This window comes from Manihot esculenta, chromosome 12 (genome assembly GCF_001659605.2).
Source record: "Manihot esculenta cultivar AM560-2 chromosome 12, M.esculenta_v8, whole genome shotgun sequence".
Taxonomy (NCBI): Eukaryota; Viridiplantae; Streptophyta; class Magnoliopsida; order Malpighiales; family Euphorbiaceae; genus Manihot; species Manihot esculenta.
Genome location: NC_035172.2, coordinates 12,364,221 through 12,389,532, shown reverse-complemented (window position 1 = coordinate 12,389,532; position 25,312 = coordinate 12,364,221). Strand labels below are relative to the sequence as shown.

Below are 25,312 nucleotides of genomic sequence, written 5' to 3'. Positions count from 1 at the left end.
TATTTTGATGACATCTTGATTTTTAGTTGCAGTGAAGAAGAATATTTACAGCATCTCCGTCATGTCATGATAGCCTTGTAAGAAAGTGAGCTGGTTATTAATCTTAAGAAGCGCATTTATATGACGGAGCGCGTTCTGTTCCTGGAGTTCGTTGTTAGTGCAGAAGGAATACATGTTGATGAGAAGAAGGTAGAAGCAATACATAATTGGCCCATCCCCAAAACTATTTCTAAAGTTCGCAGCTTTCATTCTATCGACGGTTTATCAGAAATTTCAGCAACATCATTGCCCCTATCACAAATTGCTTGAAGAAAGAGAGAGTGTAGAAATTTGCATGGACTGAAGCTGCCAACAAGAGCTTTAAAGAGATTAAAGATAAGCTTACTTCTGCCCCTATTCTTGCTCTACCCGATTTTGATAAACTGTTTGAGATTGAATGTGATGCTTGTGGAGTTGATATTGGTGGAGTATTGTCACAGTCTAAAAGGCCTATTGCCTTCTTTAGTGAGAAACTGAATAAAGCTAGGAAGAAGTTGTCTACTTATGAGCAAGAGCTATATGCAGTATTCCGGCCGTTTAAAACTTAGGAGCAGTATCTGATGGAGCGAGAGTTTATTATTCACACAGATCATCAATCTTTGATCCACTTCAAAACTCAAAAATATGTGAATAAGATGCATGCTAGATGGACAGCTTATTTTGGAGCCTTTCATTATGTCATAAAATATGTGCATGTTAGATGGATAGCTTATTTTGGAGCCTTTTATTATGTCATAAAATATAAGGCTGGCCATAGTAATTAGGTAGCAGATGCTTTCAGTAGGAGAACTGCTCTGTTGATTACAGTTAATCAGGAGGTTGTAGGTTTTGAATTTCTGAAGGATCTGTATGCTACAAATGATGACTTTGCTGATCTATGGGCTAGAGTCCAGGCTCACCAGCCTGCCGATGAGTTCTTGATACATGATGACTTTCTTTTTAAGGAGTATAGGTTATGCATTCCTCGATCTTTTTTGCCAGAAAAGCAAATTCGGGAGGTCTATGGAGGAGGTTTGAGTAGTCATTTGGGGCATGACAAGACTATTGTTGGATTGGAGGAGCGTTTTTACTGGCCACAATTAAAAAGGGACAGGTCAGATGGTCCAAAGGTGTCCAATTTGTCAAATTTAGAAGGGACATTCGCAGAATACATGCTTATACACTCCACTGCCTATTTCAGCACATCCTTGGGAGGATTTGTCTATGGACTTTATTCTTGGTCTTCCACATACTCAACGTGGATCTGATTCCATTTTTGTTGTAGTTGACAGGTTCTCCAAAATGGCGCATTTCATTCCTTTCAAGAAAACTAATGATGCTTCTCATGTGGCAAAACTATTTTTTCAGGAGATTGTTCGCTTACATGGCGTCCCTAAGACCATTACTTCTGATAGAGATGTAAAGTTTCTAACTCATTTATGGGTGACGTTATGGAAATATTTTGAAACTGAACTTTGATACAATAGTGCTGCACATCCCCAAACTGATAGACAAACTGAAGTGGTGAACCGCACGCTTGGCAATCTTCTGCGCTGCATCTACAATAACAAGAAAACTGCTTGGGATCTTGCTCTTGCCCAAGCAAAATTTGCTTACAAGAGTGTTGTCCATAGCTCCACAAAGATGTCACCTTTTTTTGTTGTGTACAAGAAAGTCCTAGCGCATACAGTTGATCTTATTGCCCTTTCCACAGGTTCTCACAACAGTATTGCAATAAACAACTTGGCAAAGCAACACGTGGATGTTTTGAAACAAGTACAACATTGCCTTATAGAAGCCAATGACAAATATAAAGCTACAGCTGATAAACATAGGCGTTTCAAGTCATTCAATATCGGTGACCAAGTTATGGTGTATTTACGCAAGGAGCGTGGTGGAGGACAGAAAAAGCTTGATGCCAAGAAGATTGGTCCATTCCGGATCATTCAGAAGATTAATGATAATGCCTATGTTCTTAACCTTCCACATAAGATGAAAATTTCCAAGACGTTTAATGTGGCGAATCTATTTCAGTACTACCTTGCTGATGACAACTCGAGGTCGAGTTCTTTACAAGTGGAAGGGAATGACATGGAGCAATTAGGCTTGAACTTTATGGCAGACTTGAATCGGCCCTAACTTTTGTTGCCGACATCCGATAGAGACCCACGATAACTTTTCGAAAAAGGAATTTTAAGACACACGACTTTCAAAAGTGTGACGAGGACTGTAGACTGGTTACAAAGTTCGATATGAAAATTCTATCGTTTAGGGGGTCAATTTTGCATTTTAATTATTTTTTTTGTTATTTTGGGTATTTTTGTAATTTTACATTTTAGGATTTTATTTCTATTATAAATAGCCTCCCTTAGCTATTAGAAACTCACTTTTCAATTTTTGAGAAATTTCAATAAGACTTTTCGTCTTCTAACTTATTTTTTCTCTTATCTCGTCTTAGCCCAACGATATTGGTTAAAACTCTTGACGGAGTCTAAATAGTCCTTTATCAGTTACCGTCCTCAATCCCACTTCAACAAATTATGCTTTTTATGAGGATAAAAATCGCCACTAAATATGTAAAAATCGCCACTAAAACATATTAGCATGGAAAGTGAAATTCACCACTTGTACGCCATAGAAAATGTGAAACTAAAAGTTTTAAGTGGCTGCAAAATGTTTCTTTTGTGAGGAAAATTTGAAACGCCACACTAAACCTAATGTTTTGTGGCATTAGTTTTTTCCACTAATACTAAACAATTTTAGTAACATTGTCTTCAGTCGCCGCACATACATTTTTTTGTGATGAAAATGTGCACACCACATCTAAATGTAATGTTTTTGTGGCATTGAGTTTTTACCTATAATAATTAAAAGTTGCCACTACAAGTATAAATATAGTGGCAATTTTATGCTCCACAATACAATACTTAAATTCACCACTGAAATTTTTAATATTAGAGATAAATTATTTCCCCACTAATAATAAAAAATTTCTTTATTTAAATTTAATTAATAAAAAATATAATTTTAGGGGCGATTTTTGCATCACAAATAATTTTTATTAGTTTTATAGAAGAGATAAAAATTATATTGTATAAGCTCTTTACTATAAGATATATATATTTCCATAATTCAAGTTTATAACTACTCCCAATTTCATAAGATAATATAATTTCAAAGATAAAGAAGGTGAAAAATTATATTATAAAAAATAAATCAAGCATTAAACATAATAATAATATTATTAACTTATAATATTGTGTATGTGATGTATTTACTTCATAATTCAAGCTCAAAAAACTCCAAATATAATATTATATCATCTACAATTGAAATAATTTAAAGTCATCAATATACATATAATACTAAAACTTCATAACCAACTATGATATTTGTCAAGCTTGTCCTTGATCTGCCAGTGATTTTCTTCTTCCTTTCTAATAATAATAAAACCATAATTAAACAAGAAATAAATTTGGATTATTTAAATTAAAAGAAACAAACACTACAAACATAATAATATTAATTTAGTATCACATTATAATAAAAAGTTAATCATAAAAAATAATACTCTTCATATATCACACTTGATAGTGAACTACTAAAAGCAAATGCAAAAGGCATATTTTCAATAATATCTAGATGTTAGAAGATAAGTCTGCTTTACAAAATATCTTGTTCCTAATAAATCAATCATTAGTATAAAACAGTTATATATTTGAAGGATGAAATTGTATAGTCAAGTAATTCAAATGTTTTAGATGGTAAGAGTAATTCATAGCTTTCTAACAAACAAAGACTCACGCACTTACCAGTAACCAAAAGTGGAATGATTCATTAAATATATGATCATTTGTAATAAAAAATTGTACCAAAATGCAAATAGTTGAATAATTATATCCTAACTGATGGTACAGTAGTATGGTTAGGTACTGCACCATTGTTTAACTCTTCAACCTATAAAAACAAATCAAGATTGAAAATTCAACCGTTAATAATATATATAACATATTTTACCTTTTAGCATGCAAAATTTAAATAAGCAACAAAGTTCAATAATATTAAAGTTGTAAAATGTCTCAAAGAAATTTCAACTCATTAAATAATTAATTATTATATACAAGTATTATAATTAAAATAAATAAATAAATTCTTATATAATTGTTATTAGAACCCATACAAGCATAAATTTAAATACACCTTGGGGTTGTGTATGTTTGTGAGGGAGAGAGAAAAAGAGAAAGACTCACAATGCTTAGATTAGATTTTTCTTTTTATCTAATCCCTTCTCTAAAGCCAATTGATCTAAACAATAAAAAAATTAAATCACTTAAAAGAGGTTTAAAAATAATTAAAATTTTAATTATTTAAAATTATGAGAATAAATACATATGTTCTTTTCCTTGATAATATTTCAAGTAATCCTTAATTGGATTGTTAGAGTGTGAACATAATTATAAGAGATTATGTAATCATAAGCTAATTGACTGATGGAGGATTATTAGGGGTTGCCTTAATAAGATCTTGTAATCTGTATATATACCCACTATTTCAATGGAAAAATATACTGAAATTACCCAATTATTTCTTATATAATTATATGAATAATTGCATATTGAATATATCCACTCAACCTACAAAGCACATAGTTAATAAAATGACAATAGACTGAAAACAAATGGGTAACGGTTAAAATAACCACTTGAACAATTAAACTAATAATCCACTTACAACTTTAGAAACCTAAAAAAGAAAAAAAACAATAAACATATTAAAGTTGAATTTCAAAATGTAACCGCAAAACTTAAGAGTTTTTTTACCAACTAATTACTTACATTAGCATTTTTATTTTCCTTATGCCCTTCAGTTGATGTGTCCTTTTGAGTATCTGAAGATGAAAGTGTGGCCTATCAAAATGGATGTACGTTTAAATTAATATATTAATTACATCAAATTCATAATATGTTATAGAGAGGGAAAAAAAAATACTCTAATGTATGTCACCAGCTCCATGAAGCTTGAATTTGTTTTTAAGGTCAACTTCAAGCTTCTCCATCTTTTTCTTCAATGCATAGTAAGCCTCATTCATCTAGCATGTCTCATTGGTTGCCTTCTTAATTGGGCGACCCTTTTTATCATGGGATATCCACTATTAGATCCTCTTTCCATCTCTAAAGGTCTTTTGGCTCTTGCAACTTCCCCTATTAATTTCTTCTCATGTGCTCTTTCCATTCTTCTATTGAGGGATCTCATTAAGTAGTTCATTAAATATAGTCTTAATATCTCTCCTCTTAAACATAATAGTAAACTAATCTCAATCTTTTACCTTACTAAGCTTTGAAATACAGTGATCCTTATCAACATAGCCTTTAATAATTTGTCACCCTCTCTAAGCTAGGATAGGTGGCACTCTAAGTTGACTTTGGAGCAATGATGTTTATACAACATAAAGAGTTAGTATGATGTGTGAGTTGATGAATGCATGAATAAACCTTTTATCACTTGATTGCACATTGATTAGGAATAAGTATGTTTAGATTTTTCAGCTGTACAAATAGGAACAAGATAAAAGTAGAGACAAAGGTAAAGGGAACTCCAATTTTATTGATAGAAAATTGTCTTATTACAAAATTAGCTCTAATGAGCTTTAATCTAAATTTTTATAGAGTTTCTATTTGTTTAGTTGAATATCTTCTAGAGGAGAAGGGATGTGCTCGAACTTGTCCTTTTCATCTTTGGATAGAATGAGGTTCCATTATCAAGGAAATTTTGAATTCATGCTTCAAACTATAGCAGTTGTTGGTGTCGTGCCTAGCTATTTGATGAAATTAACATAATAGGTTGAAGTCAAAGTTGACTGGCAAGAGGTTTGGTAGCGATCTACATGCTAAGAGTTGCAGTAGATCTTTCTCTTTCAAACGTAAGAACATCTCTTCTATTGAAATGGGAGATTTCAACAAATTTTCTCTTCTTAATTTGCTTATGGACTCGTGGAGCTTCGTTGTTGGGATGTGCAATTAACCTCATCGCTTTTTTCAATCTTTTTTTAAGGATAATGAATTGAGTATTAATCTTCGTATTTTCCTTTAATAGCTTACGTTCATCCAGCTTTTGAAAAGCTTTTCATAGGTCCTCCATCTTGAGTATTCCCTCCTCTCAACATGTCTTCATAAACTTTGTGCAATCAAATGGATAAAGGTTAATATAATGTTTTGAGTATGCATGAGTGTGTATGATGCAAACTTACAAAACTTTTTATTTTTATTTATTTTGTTTTGTCTTAATGGTGCCATTATGAAGAAACTAGGTGAACCAGAATGGTAGGATTCAAAAAACCTGAAAAAATATAAAATGCCTTCCTTATCCCTCTAACACTCACATATAAAAAGGGTAGGTATCGTTATCCAGTACTTCATATTTATATGCTCAAAGGTACAATTGGGTTTGTATCAACGGGGGATTATAACGGATCATAGACACGCAGAGGTATTGCTGGAGGTGTCTCCTAAAGAGAGGGTGATTCGTTATGGGAAGAAGGTAAATTAGCTCTAAGATACACCGGACCCTTTGAAATCCTGCAAAGGATTGGGAATGTATCCTACAAGCTAGATTTACCTACTTCAATGGGGGAGATCCATCCGGTTTTCCATGTTCCCAAGATATGTGAGTTTGTGTCGGATCCGAGTGAGGTTCTTAAGGAACCAGAGGTGGAGAATGCAGGGGATCTCACCTATGTTGAGCAGCGAATACGGATCATAGACACGCAGGCCAGAGAGTAGGGGAACAAGGATATCCCGATGGTAAAGGTCCCTTGAAATCACCTCAGTATGAAAAGTACGCTTGGGAGACCGAAAGTTCATACTCTAGTGGTACCGTGTTTCTTTTTATGCTAGAATTATGTGTTATTATGTGTATGTTTATGTTATGTGTATGCATATGCTAGTTGAGGAACATTTAGGGACGGATGTTCTTAAGGAGGGAAGAATGTAATATCCCGGCTAGATTCCGGCATCGGAATCCCTACCTTCCGGCGGAAGCTCTGTTGGAACTTGGAATTTCAGAAGATGCCAGAGTCTTCTAGAAGGGTAAAATGTGTTTCTAAAATGTTTTCATATGATTTTATAGTTTTAATACAAAAGAAACAGAGTTTTGAAAAGAAAAGACCAAGGAGGCATTTGACAGGTTCGGCCGCCGAAAGTCAAGTTCGGCCGCCGAACATGGGGCTATTTCGGGAGTGCTTTAGGCTTCCGAAGGCTTTGAGTGAAGTAAACCAAGTTCGGCCGCCGAAAGTCAAGTTCGACCGCCGAACATGGGATAGTTTAGGAGGCACATTAGGCTTCCGAAGGTGGCTTCCTTTTGGCCGCCGAACCCCAGGTTCGGCCGCCGAACGTGGTGAAGTTTTGGCAGCAGCTTTGGCTGCCGAAGGAGGTTTAGCCGGCCACCTATAAAAGGCCCCGTGTCCGAAAAATGGGCGAGTTTTCTCTCTCTTTTCGGGCATAGGTGAGTTCATGCTCTCCTTTGGTTGTTTTTATGCTTTTTTTTCAGATCCCTCAAGTTTTCATGAGTTTTATCTTTGCTTTGAAGAGTTTTAAGCTTTGATCAAGGTTTTGAGAGCTTGGAGACTTTTGGAGCTTGGACTCTCCATACCTTCAAGCTTGGGTCGCACCAACCCTCAATCTTCAAGAGGTAAGTGTAGATCTTTATCTTTTGTGATGTTTTAAGTGAGTTTTATGAAGGGTTATGGGTTAGGAATGCATGTGTAATATGGATGTGCATGTTAAGGGTTTTGATACCCTTTATGATAAAAGTATGTTAATGCATGTTTATGTGATGTTTGTTGGGGGTTTAGGCTAGCTTGAGACCCCTATATGCTTGTTGTATGAGTTGTGCATGTTTTGGAAGTGTTGGATGTGAATGAGGAAGGTTTTGGAGGCGGATTGCATGAGGCGAAAATGGGTTTTGCCTTGCTGGGGAACCCAGGTTCGACCGCCGAAAGTGGTTTCTGCTTCCGAACCTGCCTGTGGACGCAATCTTTAGCCGCCAAACCTTGCCCCCGAAAAAGGACTTTCGGCCGCCGAAGGTGCAGCCGAAAGTGCCTGGCTTTCGTCTCTGGAGGAGACTTTCGGCCGCCGAACCTGCTGCTAAAAGTGCCTGACTTTCGGATCTGTGGGAGCATTCGGCCGCCGAATGTGCCGCCGAAGGTGCCCTGTCCAGCCTTCCTTTGCCTGTTTTGCATGCATGTTTTGAGGTGTTTTAGAGGTGTTTTTGGGGAGATGTTTAGTGTTATGTTAGAGTTGTTTGGTCCCTCATTTGAGTCCACCTGTGTAGGATCGAACCTGAGGAACCGAGGTGGTCAGCAGTGTTAGCTGCTTTAAAGTTAGTTCAGAGCTAGCCAGAGGTGAGTAGGACGGAACTTTATGTTTTAAAGTAAATTAAATATTTTAAGCATGTTCATGCATCATAAATGCCATGTTATGTAATAGGTTGTTTGCATTAGAATTCACGAATATGGTGCATTACATAATACGATGAAAATGATGTGGATGAATATTGAATGATCCTCTAGCCCGCAGTACGATATGATATGATATGATATGACATGATGTGACATGAGATAGAAAGACTAGGTGTAGCCTAATCGCCCCTGGCAATATGTTATAAGTAAGAAAAGACCAGGCGTGGCCTAATCGCCCCTGGCATAGTTGGACATGTTATGATATGAGCTATGTAAGAGGAGACCAGGCGTGGCCTTATCACCCTTGGCACAGTTGGACATGTTACGATAGGTAGAGGGCTATTGGTGACAAGTTCATCCTTGATGTGATATGTTTGTGATGTGATGCATTTCATGAAAGCATATGTTTAAATGATTTTTATTATTGTTCTGCTCACTGGGCTTTATAGCTCACCCTTCTCCCCTAACCCCAGGCTTGCAGGGTCAGAGATAGTTCAGGAGGTCAGCCAGCAGGTTATGGCTATGGTTATGTTATGTAATAGAATAGTAGTGGACATGATGTAATGTCAAATTATGTAATGATGTAAAAGAGATATATTGTAAACTAATGTATTGAGATTTAGTATTGTGCTTAGCCCTAATGTTTATGGTTTGTCCCTGGTATACATGATCTTTATGTATGTTTAAAATGAGATATGATGAACCAAGCTTAACGTATGATATGTGGACCCAACTGGAGCATTTGATGAGGGCTCCAGTAAAGGGGTTTTATGTTTTCAGCTTTTATGCATGTTCAGGTCAAGCTTGGTAGATGTGAAAAGTTAAAGTTTTACGCTATGTTTGATCATGTATGGGATTATACCAGCTGTATAGGATGTATGTTATTCTTGCTACGGGTCCCGGCGACCTTAAGTCGATCTGGATCCTAACGCCGGTAATGGTCCAGTTTCCGGGTCGTTACAGATTGGTATCAAAGCCCTAAGTTCATATGGTCGGACCTATAGTGTGTCGGGCTCATAGAGGTTATAGAAGGGCAAGCACAATAGGAAAAATCATGTTCACTAGGATAGGATGTGGAGTCCTGTCTTGTATGATGATGTGAAATGCCATGATGAGATGCATGTGCATTAATGATATGTTATGTATGTGATGGGGATTCATGTGTTCCCACATGGATCATATGATGTTATGTTTAAATGTATACGTTGTGCTTTCAGATAGCAGGATGAGAGGAACTCGTCGATCTGCTAGATTGACTGGAGCTCCACCAGAGAATGAGGGCATGGATGTCCATCCCCTGTTCTGCAAAGGGCAAGATCTTGTAGGACAAGCAGAGAAGGAACATCAAGGGACCCTAGGAGGTCTTTTGATGCAAGCAGGAGGAGATCAGTTCTGGGCAGAATGTCAGATGATGTGAGGGAATCAGCAGAGGAGGATCAGAGAAGAGATAGTAGTCTGGACATGAGTATGTCAGTAGAGGGTATGGAAGTGTCCCAAGGAGGCACTCAGGCCTCGGATTTTGTTCACCCACCCCAGTACCAACCCTATTGTAATACCCGGCTAGACTCCGGTATCGGAATTCCTACCGTCCGGTGGAATCTCGGATGTCGGAAGCCTCTAGTAGGGTAGAAACATGTTTTCATAAAATGTTTTAAGGCATTTCATGGTTTTAAGTATGAAAATTTAATGAGTTTTTGCATGAAAAGTCTTTGGAGGAAAACCCAGGTTCGGCCGCCGAAAGTCAAGTTCGGTCGCCGAACATGCATGCGTTTTGGAGGCACGTTAGGCCCCCGAAAGCATGAGTGAGGGAAGTCCAGGTTCGGCCGCCGAAAGTCAAGTTCGGCCGCCGAACATGGCATGCATGCGGAGGCACATTCGGCCCCCGAACGTGGCCTGGCCAGCCACTATAAAAGGGTCCCTTGGGTCCGCACGGGCGAGCTTTTTCTCCCCCGTTGTCGGCCAAGGTGAGTCTCCGCCACCCCTCCCTTGATCTTGAGTGTTTTCCTTAGATCTTCCACGATTTTCACGGGTTTTAACTTCTGTTTTGAAGATCTGTGAGTAAAGAGCAAGTTTTGGGTACTTGGAGGTTCAAAGAGCTCAATCTCTCCATCTCCAAGCTAGGATCGCCTTTCCTCTCGTTTCTTCAAGAGGTAAGCTCTGATCCACCCTTGTTATGTGTTTTAAACAAGCATTAAGTTGTTTTATGGGTAGAGATGCATGTTTAGGCTTGTTGATGAGTTTATGGGTTTTGATGTTTTGATGAACAATGTATGTTGATTTTGTGTGTTTGAAGTGTTGTAGTTGGGGTATATGATTGTTTGAGACCCCTAGGAACTCGTATGCATATTTTAGTTGAGCTATATGCATGATTTGAGGTTTTGGGAGGCAAGAGGCTCATGTGAGCCGAGTTTCTGCCCTTATGGGAGAAACCAGGTTCGGCAGCCGAAGGAACTTTCGGCCGCCGAACCCCCTTGTGGAGGCAGCATTCGGCTGCCGAAGTTGCCCCCGAAAAGAGACTTTCGTCTCTGTCTGGGACTTTCGGCCGCCGAAGGTGCCGCTGAAAGTGCCTGACTTTCGGCTCTGGAGGGACTTTCGGCCGCCGAACCTGCCGCCGAAAGTGCCCTGTCCAGCCATTTCATGCATGTGCTTCTAGGATTATTTCATGATGTTTTAGGGGGTTTTTGGGGAGTAGATTAGAGTTATGTTCATGATGTTTGGTCCCTCATTGGAGTCCACCTGTGTAGGTTCGGACCCGAGGAACCGAGGGCCCCAGCAGTGAGCCAGCTGCTACAGAGTTTGTCAGAGCTAGCCAGAGGTGAGTGGAATAAACTTTAAGATTTAAAATAAATGAATTATGAATTTTGAGCATGATCCATGCATCATGAATGCCATGAGATGTAGTAGGTTGTTTGCATTAGTATTCACGAATATGTTGCATTGCATTTATGATGTTGATGTTGATGTGGATTGGTTATTGGATGATCCTTTAGTCCTCATATGGTATGATGATGTTACGGCATGATATGGTATGGAAGTTCAGGTTGTACCCATTCTACGTCCCTGGCACGATGTAAGAGAAAGTCCAGGTTGTACCCATTCTACGTCCCTGGCACATTGGTATGTTATGATATGTTATGTTAAGGGAAAGACCGGTTGTACCCATTCTACGTCCCGACACAGTTGGACTATGTAAAGGACTATAGGTGACAATACCATCCGAGATGTGATTTGTTGTGATGTGTTGCATTTCATGAAAGCATGAAATTTTAATATATGTTTTCACTGTTCTGCTCACTGGGCTTTGTAGCTCACCCCTCTCCCCTAACCCCAGATGTGCAGGTACAGGGTAGACCAGGAGGTTAGCCAGAGTTTTGAAGTATGTTCATGTAATAGTTAGATTGTGGACATGACAATTGTACTATGATGTAATGTAAGAGGTTACAGTTATGTTATGTATAATGATATTGAGGACTAGATATTGTGCTTGACATTATGTTTTGAGGTATCCCTTTTATTACATGATCGAAATGTTTTATAATGTCTATGTAAGCCAACTCATCTCATGTTATAATGCTCGTTGGGGCATTGTTGAGATTCCACAGAGGGGTCATGTTTATGGTTATGTAATGTATGTTCAGATTGAGTTGGTTGTTGAAGGAAAAGTTTAAATTTTTATGTATGATTGTTGATCATGTATGGGATTAAACAGGTCTACAGATTATATGTTAGGCTTGCTACGGGTCCCGGCGGCCTTAAGTCGATCCGGATCCTAGCGCCGGTAGCGGTCCGATTTTTGGGTCGTTACAGAATGGTATCAGAGCCCTAGGTTCATAGGATCGGACTTAGAGTGTCGGGCTCATAGATGTTCTAGAAGGTCAAGCACAATAGGAAGGTCATGTCCACTAGGATAGGATGTGGAGTCCTGTCTTGTATGATGATGTGAAATGCCATGATAATATGCATGTGCATTAATACTATGATGTGAATGATGTATATGTGATGAGGGTTCATGTGTGCCCACATGAACCATGTGATGCTAATGTTTGTATGATGTGTACTGTTTTTCAGAAAACAGGATGAGAGGAACTCGTCGATCTGCACGATTGACTGGAGTGCCACCTGAGGATGAGGGCATGAGTGCCCGTCCTCTTACATTGCCTAGGGCAATGTCTTGTAGAGCCAACAGAGAAAGAGTGTCAAGGGACCCTAGAAGGTCTTTTGATGTTAGCAGAAGGGGGACAGATAGAGGAGGAAGTTCTTCAGATGTGAGGGAGGTTACAGAAGAGGATCAGAGGAGGGATGGGAACCTGGATGTGAGCATGGAGGAAGAAGGGACAGGGGAGTCTCAGGGAGGCGTTCAGGCCTCGGGGTACGGTTTTCCACCCCATTATCCACCCTTCCCACAGGGTTCAGGGTATCCGATGGGAGGTACCTCGGATTACTCCAGCTTTAACCCCTACCCTACCTACATGCCTTATCCACCTTTCTACCCACCTTATACACAGTACCCAGCTTATCCACCCTCACCTTTTTATCCAAACCCGGCAAACCCCACCTCGGGGAATGCTGCACCCCCACCTCCACCACCTACAGAACCAGCAGCCCCAGTTACTCAACCTCCTAGACCTAGCTCAGTCGATGGGAGCAAAGTGAAAATGACAGATTACCTCAAGCTGGATGCTCCCAAATACAAGTCAGGGGATGACCCCTTTGAATATCTGAGAGTAGTGAAGACAATAACTGATGAGCTAGGGGCAAGTGACAGCAGGGCCATACAGATGGCAGGGTTCACTTTAAAGTGCAAGAAGGCATGGGAATGGTTCAAGTGTTATGTGGACCCGAGACTAGACGGTATGACATGGGAGGAATTTGCGAATGAGTTCGCTGGATGGGCTTTTCCAGACAGTTCCAGAGAACTGAAGATGATTGAGATTAAGCAACTGAGGCAGTCAGAGCATATGGGTGTAGAGGAGTTCACGGATAAATTCTTGGAGCTATTGCCTTTTTCAGGGCAAGCTCTAGATACAGATACGAAGAAAGCCAAGAGGTATGTTATGAAGCTGCATTCCAGGTACTCCTCGTTGATTCAGTCAGCTGAGAGAGAAAGTTTCCACACTGTGGTGGATATGGCTCGAAGAATGGAAGCAAGTGCTATAGTTGAGGGGTCAGTGAAGCAGTCAGTGACCCAGTCTTCAGGGGTTAAGACCCCAGGCAGAGGAGGACCAGGTTTCTCTTCTCAGAGCTCAGGTAAGAAGAGGTGGGATAACACCACCAGGAAGCCGAAGAAGAATAAGTTTTGGAACAAGTTGAAATCCGGTCTGGGATTTGGCGGTGGCTCGAGCTCAGGCTCAGATGGTACAGAATGCCAGAGATGTGGAAGACCGCACAGGGTAGTGTGTCGAGCTGGGACTAATACATGTTTCAGATGTGGTCGGGAGGAACACATAGCTCGGGAGTGTCCTAGAGCGCCTTTTATGGGCCAGCCCCAGCAGACAGCTTCTGGTAGTGTGGCACAGCCAGCAGTTCCAGCCACAACTCAGGGCAGTGGCAGAGGTAGAGGGAGAGGGGCAGCCTCTTCTTCTGGTTCCCGAGGTGAAGGTCCATCAGCTCCAGCCAGGATCTTCACCATGACTCAGCAGGAGGCTAACACATCCAACACCGTGGTGTCAGGTAATCTCGTCATTGGGTGTTCTGATGTGTATGCATTAATGGACTCGGGTGCATCTCATTCATTTATTGCTCCGAGAGCCGTTGAGAGGTTGGGTCTGATAGTCTCTGGGTTAGAGTGTCCCCTATGGGTCAGTGGACCCAAGTGTGACCCGTCAGTGGCAGTGTCAGTCTGCCAGTACAGTCCAGTTTTTGTTGAGGGAAGATGCCTCTCCGCCGACCTTGTGGTTCTAGATTTGACAGACTTTGACGTCATTCTAGGGATGGATTGGCTATCTACCCATGGTGCTACCTTGGACTGCAGGGACAAGGTAGTCAGGTTCAGAGATCAGAACGGGTCAGAGGTCGTCTTCAGAGGAGACATGAGGGGCACACCTAGAGGTCTGATATCAGCTCTTCAGGCTCGTAGGTTGCTTAGGAAGGGATGTCAGGGGTACTTATCTCATGTTAGAGAGCTAGACAGTCAGGTCAGGGAGCCGGTCTCGGTGCCAGTTGTCAGAGAGTTTCAGGATGTTTTTCCGGATGAGCTTCCAGGTTTACCACCTGCTAGGGAGATAGAGTTCGAGATAGAGTTAGTGCCTGGAACTAGACCGATCTCTATCCCTCCCTACAGGATGGCCCCAGCAAAGTTAAAGGAGTTGAAAGAGCAGTTGCAAGAGCTGGTAGAAAAGGGTTTCATCCGACAGAGTACCTCACCTTGGGGTGCTCCGGTCTTGTTTGTGAGGAAGAAGGATGGATCCCTTAGACTTTGTATCGACTACAGACAGTTGAACAAAGTCACTACCAAGAATAGGTACCCTCTGCCAAGGATCGATGATCTATTCGACCAGCTAGCAGGAGCGGGTTGTTTCTCCAAAATAGATCTGAGATCGGGGTACCATCAGCTAAGGATAAGGGATGAAGACGTGCCGAAGACAGCTTTCAGGACCAGATATGGGCATTTTGAGTTCCTTGTAATGCCGTTCGGGTTAACCAACGCCCCTGCAGCATTCATGGATCTCATGAACAGGGTGTTTAGTCAATACCTGGATCACTTTGTTATTGTCTTCATAGATGATATCTTGGTGTATTCCAGGAATGCAGAGGAGCATGCCCATCATCTGCGGTTGGTCTTGCAGACCTTGAGGGTACATGGCTTGTATGCCAAGTTCTCTAAATGTGAGTTCTGGCTGAGGAGCATTTCGTTCTTGGGGCATGTAGTGTCAGAGAATGGGATTGAGGTGGACCCCAAGAAGACAGAAACTGTGGCTAACTGGCCTAGACCCACTTCAGTGACGGAGATCAGGAGTTTCTTGGGTTTGGCAGGTTACTACAGGAGGTTCGTTCAGGACTTCTCAAAGATAGCAGCTCCTCTGACCAGACTAACCAGGAAGAATCAGAAATTTCTGTGGACCGACCAGTGCGAAGAGAGTTTTGAAGAGCTTAAGAAGAGGTTGACTTCAGCACCAGTTTTAGCTCTGCCATCTAGTGATGAAGACTTTACAGTCTTTTGTGATGCATCCCGTGTGGGACTAGGTTGTGTACTGATGCAGAATGAGAGGGTGATTGCTTATGCTTCTAGGCAGTTAAAGAAGCATGAGTTGAATTACCCCACACATGACCTGGAGATGGCAGCAGTAATCTTTGCACTCAAGATGTGGAGGCACTACCTCTACGGGGTAAAATGTGAGATCTTCACAGATCATAAAAGCCTGCAGTACATCCTGAGTCAAAGAGATTTGAATTTGAGACAGAGGAGATGGGTAGAGTTGCTGAGTGACTATGATTGCAAGATTCAGTATCATCCGGGTAAGGCGAATGTCGTGGCAGACGCCCTATGCCGGAAGTCACTAGGCAGTTTATCCCACATATCGGCAGAGAGGAGGCCAGTGGTGAAGGAGTTCTACAAGCTTATGGAGGAAGGTCTACAGATGGAGTTGTCTGGTACAGGTGCCTTGGTGGCCCAGATGAGAGTAGCACCCGTGTTTCTGGAGCAGGTGGCTCAGAAACAGCATGAGGACCCGGAGTTAGTGAAGATTGCCAGGACTGTTCAGTCAGGCAATGATAGTGAGTTCAGATTCGACAGCAAGGGGATCCTCCGCTATGGGAGCAGACTATGTGTACCAGATGACATAGGGCTAAAAGGAGACATTATGAGAGAGGCTCATAATGCAAGATATAGCGTTCACCCCGGAGCCACCAAGATGTACCAAGATTTGAAGAAGGTTTATTGGTGGCCAGCTATGAAGAAAGAAGTGGCACAGTTTGTGTCAGCCTGCGAAGTGTGTCAAAGGGTGAAGCTGGAACATCAGAAGCCGGCTGGAATGCTTAACCCGCTACCTATTCCAGAATAGAAATGGGAGAATATAGCTATGGACTTCGTAGTGGGGTTACCGGCGGCGTCCAACAGAGTGGACTCCATATGGGTGATTGTGGACAGACTCACCAAATCTGCTCACTTCATTCCTGTCAGGAGTGGCTACTCTGTCGACAAGTTGGCGCAGGTGTATGTGGATGAGATCGTCAGGCTGCATGGGGTTCCTGTTTCGATAGTGTCTGATAGAGGGCCCCAGTTCACCTCCAGATTTTGGCGGAGTCTGCAGAACGCCATGGGTACCAGGTTGGATTTCAGTACTGCCTTTCACCCCCAGACTGATGGACAGTCAGAAAGGACCATCCAGACTATCGAGGATATGCTCAGAATGTGTGTGCTGGACTTTGGCGGTTCTTGGAGGCAGCATCTACCTTTGGTGGAGTTTGCCTACAACAACAGCCATCATGCTAGCATCGGGATGGCTCCATATGAAGCTTTGTACGGAAGGAAGTGCAGATCACCTGTTTGCTGGGAGGAAGTTGGAGAAAAGGCCTTGGCAGGGCCTGAGCTAGTAGAGATCACCAGCAGGGTGGTACCCATAATCAGAGAGAGAATCAAGACTGCTGCCAGCAGACAGAAGAGCTATGCAGACGTCCGCAGAAGACAGTTAGAGTTTCAGGAGGGGGATCTGGTATTGCTCAAGGTGTCTCCAATGAAGGGAGTGGTTCGCTTCGGGAAGAAAGGTAAACTAGCCCCACGATACATCGGACCCTTTGAAATCTTGCAAAAGATTGGGAATGTGTCGTACAAGCTGGATTTACCTGCTTCAATGGAAAGAATCCATCCGGTTTTCCATGTTTCAATGTTGAGGAAGTTTGTGTCAGATCCGAGCAAGGTTCTTAGTGAGCCTGATGTGGAGGTCCAAGAGGATCTCACTTATGTTGAACAGCCAGTACGGATCCTAGACACCCAGATCAGAAAGTTAAGAAACAAGGAAATCCCGATGGTGAAAGTCCTGTGGAACCACCACAATATGGAAGAATGCACTTGGGAGACACGGGAGTCCATGCTCCAGCAATACCCTTATCTTTTCTGAGGTTAGTTCCCTGTGAGTTTTATGTGCTATGTATGTAGGTTATGTTTTATGCCATGCTATGTGTGCTAGTTGAGGTACATTCGGGGACGAATGTTCTTAAGGGGGGGAGAATGTAATACCCGGCTAGACTCCGGTATCGGAATTCCTACCGTCCGGTGGAATCTCGGATGTCGGAAGCCTCTAGTAGGGTAGAAACATGTTTTCATAAAATGTTTTAAGGTATTTCATGATTTTAAGTATGAAAATTTAATGAGTTTTTGCATGAAAAGTCTTTGGAGGAAAACCCAGGTTCGGCCGCCGAAAGTCAAGTTCGGCCGTCGAACATGCATGCGTTTTGGAGGCACGTTAGGCCCCCGAAAGCATGAGTGAGGGAAGTCCAGGTTCGGCCGCCGAAAGTCAAGTTCGGCCGCCGAACATGGCATGCATGCGGAGGCACATTCGGCCCCCGAACGTGGCCTGGCCAGCCACTATAAAAGGGTCCCTTGGGTCCGCACGGGCGAGCTTTTTCTCCCCCGTTGTCGGCCAAGGTGAGTCTCCGCCACCCCTCCCTCGATCTTGAGTGTTTTCCTTAGATCTTCCACGATTTTCACGGGTTTTAACTTCTGTTTTGAAGATCTGTGAGTATAGAGCAAGTTTTGGGTACTTGGAGGTTCAAAGAGCTCAATCTCTCCATCTCCAAGCTAGGATCGCCTTTCCTCTCGTTTCTTCAAGAGGTAAGCTCGGATCCACCCTTGTTATGTGTTTTAAACAAGCATTAAGTTGTTTTATGGGTAGAGATGCATGTTTAGGCTTGTTGATGAGTTTATGGGTTTTGATGTTTTGATGAACAATGTATGTTGATTTTGTGTGTTTGAAGTGTTGTAGTTGGGGTATATGATTGTTTGAGACCCCTAGGAACTCGTATGCATGTTTTAGTTGAGCTATATGCATGATTTGAGGTTTTGGGAGGCAAGAGGCTCATGTGAGCCGAGTTTCTGCCCTTATGGGAGAAACCAGGTTCGGCAGCCGAAGGAACTTTCGGCCGCCGAACCCCCTTGTGGAGGCAGCATTCGGCTGCCGAAGTTGCCCCCGAAAAGAGACTTTCGTCTCTGTCTGGGACTTTCGGCCGCCGAAGGTGCCGCCGAAAGTGCCTGACTTTCGGCTCTTGAGGGACTTTCGGCCGCCAAACCTGCCGCCGAAAGTGCCCTGTCCAGCCATTTCATGCATGTGCTTCTAGGATTATTTCATGATGTTTTAGGGGATTTTTGGGGAGTAGATTAGAGTTATGTTCATGATGTTTGGTCCCTCATTGGAGTCCACCTGTGTAGGTTCGGACCCGAGGAACCGAGGGCCCCAGCAGTGAGCCAGCTGCTACAGAGTTTGTCAGAGCTAGCCAGAGGTGAGTGGAATAAACTTTAAGATTTAAAATAAATGAATTATGAATTTTGAGCATGATCCATGCATCATGAATGCCATGAGATGTAGTAGGTTGTTTGCATTAGTATTCACGAATATGTTGCATTGCATTTATGATGTTGATGTTGATGTGGATTGGTTATTGGATGATCCTTTAGTCCTCATATGGTATGATGATGTTACGGCATGATATGGTATGGAAGTCCAGGTTGTACCCATTCTACGTCCCTGGCACGATGTAAGAGAAAGTCCAGGTTGTACCCATTCTACGTCCCTGGCACATTGGTATGTTATGATATGTTATGTTAAGGGAAAGACCGGTTGTACCCATTCTACGTCCCGACACAGTTGGACTATGTAAAGGACTATAGGTGACAATACCATCCGAGATGTGATTTGTTGTGATGTGTTGCATTTCATGAAAGCATGAAATTTTAATATATGTTTTCACTGTTCTGCTCACTGGGCTTTGTAGCTCACCCCTCTCCCCTAACCCCAGATGTGCAGGTACAGGGTAGACCAGGAGGTTAGCCAGAGTTTTGAAGTATGTTCATGTAATAGTTAGATTGTGGACATGACAATTGTACTATGATGTAATGTAAGAGGTTACAGTTATGTTATGTATAATGATATTGAGGACTAGATATTGTGCTTGACATTATGTTTTGAGGTATCCCTTTTATTACATGATCGAAATGTTTTATAATGTCTATGTAAGCCAACTCATCTCATGTTATAATGCTCGTTGGGGCATTGTTGAGATCCCACAGAGGGGTCATGTTTATGGTTATGTAATGTATGTTCAGGTTGAGTTGGTTGTTGGTTGTTGAAGGAAAAGTTTAAATTTTTATGTATGATTGTTGATCATGTATGGGATTAAACAGGTCTACAGATTATATGTTAGGCTTGCTACGGGTCCCGGCGGCCTTAAGCCGATCCGGATCCTAGCGCCGGTAGCGGTCCGATTTTCGGGTCGTTACACCTATCCTCAGGGCCTAGGGTATCCGATGGGGAGTACATTGGATTACTCCAGTTACCACCCATACCCTACCTTCATGCCCTATCCTCCCTTTTACCCACAGTATTCACAGTACCCTATATTTCCACCCTCATCATTTTACCCAGGTCCAGCAAACCCTAACCCAGGGAATGCTGCACCTCCTCCACCACCATCAGAACCAATAGTCCCTGATGTCCAAACACCCAGACCTAGCTCATCAGTTGGAGGTAAGGTAAAGATGACCGATTACCTAAAGTTAGATGCTCCCAAGTTTGAAACAGGCGATGACCCTTTTGAGTATCTCAGAACGGTAAAGATGATAACTGATGAGTTGGGAGCAAGTGACAGTAGAGCCATTCAAATGGCAGGGTTCACATTGAAATGCAAGAAGGCAAGGGAATGGTTCAAAAACTATGTGGACCCTAGGCTGGAAAGCTTATCCTGAGAGCAGTTTGCCAATGAGTTTGCAGGATGGGCTTTTCTAGACAGTTCAAGTGAGCTTAAGATAATTGAGTTTGAACAGTTGAGGCAGACGGAAGAGATGAGTGTGGATGAGTTTATAGATAAGTTTCTGGAGCTGTTACCGTTTGCAGGACAAGTTTTTGATACAGACCAGAAGAAGGCTAGGAGGTATACCATGAGGCTCCATTCCAGGTATTCTTCCTTGATACAATCAGCAGAAAGGGAGAGTTTCCATGCTATAGTGGATATGGCTCGGAAGATGGAGGCTAGTGCCATCATCCAAGGGACAGTTAAGCAGTACGTGGCACAGTCTTCGAGTGCCAAAATCCCGGGGACAAGTGATGTTAATCTCTCCCCTCTGAGCGAGGCTGTCACAAAGAGTAAGAAGGGAGGCAGAGGCCTCAGAAGATCGAAGAAGAACAAGTTCTGGAACCGGATAAAGTCTGGTCTGGGAATAGGTGATGGTTTGAGCTCTGGTTTGGACGACTCCAGGTGTATGAGGTGCGGTAGGCCGCACAAGGGAGTCTGTCTAGTGGGAACAATGACATGTTTTAGGTGCGGACAGGAGGGGCACATGGCACGTGAGTGTCCCACTGCGACCTTGGTGACACAGTCCCAGCAAACAGCTTCAAGTAGAGTGGCTCAACCAGGAGCTTCAGCCATGGCGCAGGGCAGAGGCGGAGGGAGAGGGATAGCTCCTTCTTCAGCAGATTCCCCAAGTGAAGGTCCATCAGCTCCAGCACGGATCTTCACTATGGCTCAGCAGGAGGCTGACGCATCAGACATGGTGGTGACAGGTAATTTTCACTCCCTTATGTTTTGATGTGTATGCTTTTATGAACCCTGATGTTTCTCTTTCCTCGCTGCTTAGAGAGCCGTAGAGAGTTTGGGTTTGATAGCTTCTGGGATTAGAGTGTCCTCTTTGGGTCAATGGACCCAAGTGTGATCCATCAGTGGCAAAGTCAGTCTGCCAGTATAGTTCAGAGTATGTTGAGGGTAGATGCCTTCCAGCCGACCTCATGGTTCTAGATTGGACTGATTCTAATGTCATTTTAGGGGTGGATTGACTATCTGCTCATAGTGCTGCCTTGGATAGCAGAGACAAGGTAGTCATATTCAGGGATTAGGATGGATCAAGGTAGTCTTTTGAGGGGACAGAGTTGAAATACCTAGAGGTTTGATATCAGCCCTACAGGCTCATGAGCTGTTCAGGAAAGGTTGTCAGGGGTTTCTTGCTCGTGTTGGGGAGCGTAGTAGTCAGATCGGGGGAACCAGCTTCAGTGCCTGCAGTCAGAGAGTTCTTAGATATTCTCCCAGACAAGCTGCCAGGTTTACCACCTGCTAGGGAGATAGATTTTGAAATTGAAGTGATAATGGGAACCAGACCCGTCTTTACCACTCCCTACAGGATGGCACCTGCAGAGTTAAAGAAGTAGGAAGAGTAGCTGCAAGAGTTGGTAGACAAGGGTTTCATTCGACTGGGTACCTCACCTTGGGGTGCTCTAGAGTTGTTAATGAGAATAAAGGATGAATCCTTAAGGCTTTGTATCGACCGCAAGTCATTGGACAAAGTCACTACCAAGAGTAAGTATCTGTTACCTTGGATCGACGATTTATTTTAGACCAGCTAGTAGTAGCCGGTTGTCTTTCCAAGATGGATCTGAGATCCAGGTACTATCAATTAAGAATGAGGGTAGAGGATGTGCCGAAGACGGCGTTCAGGACCAGATGTGGGCACTATGGGTTCTTATTAATGCCGTTCGGGTTAATAAATGCCCCTACAGCATTCGTGGATTTCATAAGCAGAGTTTTTAGTGAGTTCCTGGACCACTTCGGTATTGACAATACCGTGGTGAGTTCCAGAAACTCAGAGGAGAGTGCCTATTATCTGAAGATAGTGTTGCAGACCTTGAGAGAACATGGCGTGCATGCCAAGTTCTTCAGGTGTGAAAGCTGTAGCAACTGGCCTAGACCCACCACAGTGACAAAGATTAGCAGTTTTCAGGGTTTGGCAAGTTACTACAGGGGGTCAGTCCAAGACATCTCTAGAAATTTCCGCTCCTATGACCAGATTGACCAAGAAGGACCAGAGGTTATGTGGTCTGATTAGTGTAAAAAGAGTTTTGAAGAACTGAACAGAAGGTTGACGTCAGCACCAGTGGTAGCTCTGCCTACCAGTAATGAAGATTTCACAGTGTCCTGTAATGCGTCCCTTGTGGGACTAGATTGTGTGTTAATGCAAAGTGGCAGGGTAATTGCTTATGTTTCTAAGCTGCTAAAGAAGCATGAGTTGAATTATCCTACACATGATCTAGAGATGGCAGTTGTAATCTTTGTGCTCAAGATGTGGATGCAATACCCGTTTGGGGTAAGATGTGAGATCTTTATAGATCAAAGGAGCTTGTGGTACATCTTGAGTCAAAAGAGATGAATCTGAGGCAGAGGAAATGGGTAGAACTGCTTAGTGACTATGATTTCAAGTTTCAGTATCTTCCGGGTGAGGCAAATGTGATGTTAGCTGCCCTCAGCCGGAAGTCGCTTGGCAGTTTATCCTGTATTACAGTAGAGACAAGGTTGGTGGTCAGGAAAACAATCAGAACTGCTATGAGTCAAAAGAAGTGTTAGGTAGATGTTCGCAGGAGGTGTGTAGAGTTCCAGAAAGGAAAAGAGTTTATCAGAGTGCACAGCAGGAGTTTGTTAAGGTTCAAGAGAAGGTTGAGGTATTGCTGGAGGTGTCTCCTAAAGAGAGGGTGATTCGTTATGGGAAGAAGGTAAATTAGCTCTAAGATACACCGGACCCTTTGAAATCCTGCAAAAGATTGGGAATGTATCCTACAAGCTAGATTTACCTACTTCAATGGGGGAGATCCATCCGGTTTTCCATGTTCCCAAGATATGTGAGTTTGTGTCGGATCCGAGTGAGGTTCTTAAGGAACCAGAGGTGGAGATTGCAGGGGATCTCACCTATGTTGAGCAGCGAATATGGATCATAGACACGCAGGCCAGAGAGTAGGGGAACAAGGATATCCCGATGGTAAAGGTCCCTTGAAATCACCTCAGTATGAAAAGTACGCCTGGGAGACCGAAAGTTTATACTCCAGTGGTACCGTGTTTCTTTTTAGGCTAGAATTATGTGTTATTATGTGTATGTTTATGTTATGTGTATGCATGTGCTAGTTGAGGAACATTCGGGGACGAATGTTCTTAAGGGGGGAAGAATATAATATCCCGGCTAGATTCCGGCATCAGAATCCCTACCTTCCGGCGGAAGCTCTGTTGGAACTTGGAATTTCAGAAGATGCTAGAGTCTTCTAGAGGGGTAAAATGTGTTTCTAAAATGTTTTCATATGATTTTATAGTTTTAATGCAAAAGAAACAGAGTTTTGAAAAGAAAAGACCAAGGAGGCATTTGACAGGTTCGGCCGCCGAAAGTCAAGTTCGGCCGCCGAACATGGGGCTGTTTCGGGAGTGCTTTAGGCTTTCGAAGGCTTTGAGTGAAGTAAACCAAGTTCGGCCGTCGAAAGTCAAGTTCGGCCGCCGAACATGGGATAGTTTAGGAGGCACGTTAGGCTTCCGAAGGTGGCTTCCTTTCGGCCGCCGAACCCCAGGTTCGGCCTCCGAACGTGGTGAAGTTTTGGCAGCAGCTTTGGCTGCCGAAGGAGGTTTAGCCGGCCACCTATAAAAGGCCCCGTGTCCGGAAAATGAGCGAGTTTTCTCTCTCTTTTCGAGCATAGGTGAGTTCATGCTCTCCTTTGGTTGTTTTTATGCTTTGTCTTCAGATCCCTCAAGTTTTCATGAGTTTTATCTTTGCTTTGAAGAGTTTTAAGCTTTGATCAAGGTTTTGAGAGCTTGGAGATTTTTGGAGCTTGGACTCTCCATACCTTCAAGCTTGAGTCGCACCAACCCTCAATCTTCAAGAGGTAAGTGTAGATCCTTATCTTTTGTGATGTTTTAAGTGAGTTTTATGAAGCGTTATGGGTTAGGAATGCATGGGTAGTATGGATGTGCATGTTAAGGGTTTTGATACCTTTTATGATAAAAGTATGTTAATGCATGTTTATGTGATGTTTGTTGGGGGTTTAGGCTAGCTTGAGACCCCTATATGCTTGTTGTATGAGTTGTGCATGTTTTGGAAGTGTTGGATGTGAGTGAGGAAGGTTTTGGAGGCGGATTGCATGAGGCGAAAACAGGTTCTGCCTTGCTGGGGAACCCAGGTTCGGCCGCCGAAAGTGGTTTCGGCTTCCGAACCTGCCTGTGGACGCAATCTTTGGCCGCCAAACTTTGCCCCCGAAAAAGGACTTTCGGCCGCCGAAGGTGCCGTTGAAAGTGCCTAGCTTTCGTCACTGGAGGAGACTTTCGGCCGCCGAACCTACCGCCGAAAGTGCCTGACTTTCGGATCTGTGGGAGCATTCGGCCGTCGAATGTGCCGCCGAAGGTGCCCTGTCCAGCCTTCCTTTGCCTATTTTGCATGCATGTTTTGAGGTGTTTTAGAGGGGTTTTTGGGGAGATGTTTAGTGTTATGTTAGAGTTGTTTGGTCCCTCATTTGAGTCCACCTGTGTAGGATCGGACCTGAGGAACCGAGGTGGTCAGCAGTGTTAGCTGCTTCAGAGTTAGTTCAGAGCTAGCCAGAGGTGAGTAGGACGGAACTTTATGTTTTAAAGTAAATTAAATGTTTTAAGCATGTTCATGCATCATGAATGCCATGTTATGTAATAGGTTGTTTGCATTAGAATTCATGAATATGGTGCATTGCATAATATGATAAAAATGATGTGGATGAATATTGAATGATCCTCTAGCCCGCAGTACGATATGATATGACATGATGTGACATGAGATAGAAAGACCAGGTGTGGCCTAATCGCTCCTGGCAATATGTTATAAGTAAGAAAAGACCAGGCGTGACCTAATCGCCCCTGGCATAG

The 25,312-nt window shown here is 42.7% G+C and overlaps 1 protein-coding gene across 3 annotated transcripts in view; it reads right to left on the bottom strand.

Annotated features, from left to right (window-relative positions):
• Nucleotides 1-3,351: 3,351 nt before the first annotated feature.
• LOC110628471 overlaps nucleotides 3,352-25,312 on the bottom strand; it is a 44,776-nt gene continuing 22,815 nt past the window's right edge. The window contains exon 12 of one of the 3 annotated variants that reach the window (XM_043948710.1): nucleotides 3,352-3,455. In XM_043948710.1, coding sequence (XP_043804645.1) covers nucleotides 3,367-3,455 — 89 coding nt within the window. In that variant the 3' untranslated portion in view covers nucleotides 3,352-3,366. Of the gene's footprint in view, nucleotides 3,456-4,866; nucleotides 4,926-6,103; nucleotides 6,184-25,312 lie in introns of those variants that run through there. The other 2 variants (XM_043948712.1, XM_043948711.1) reach the window with 2 other exon arrangements.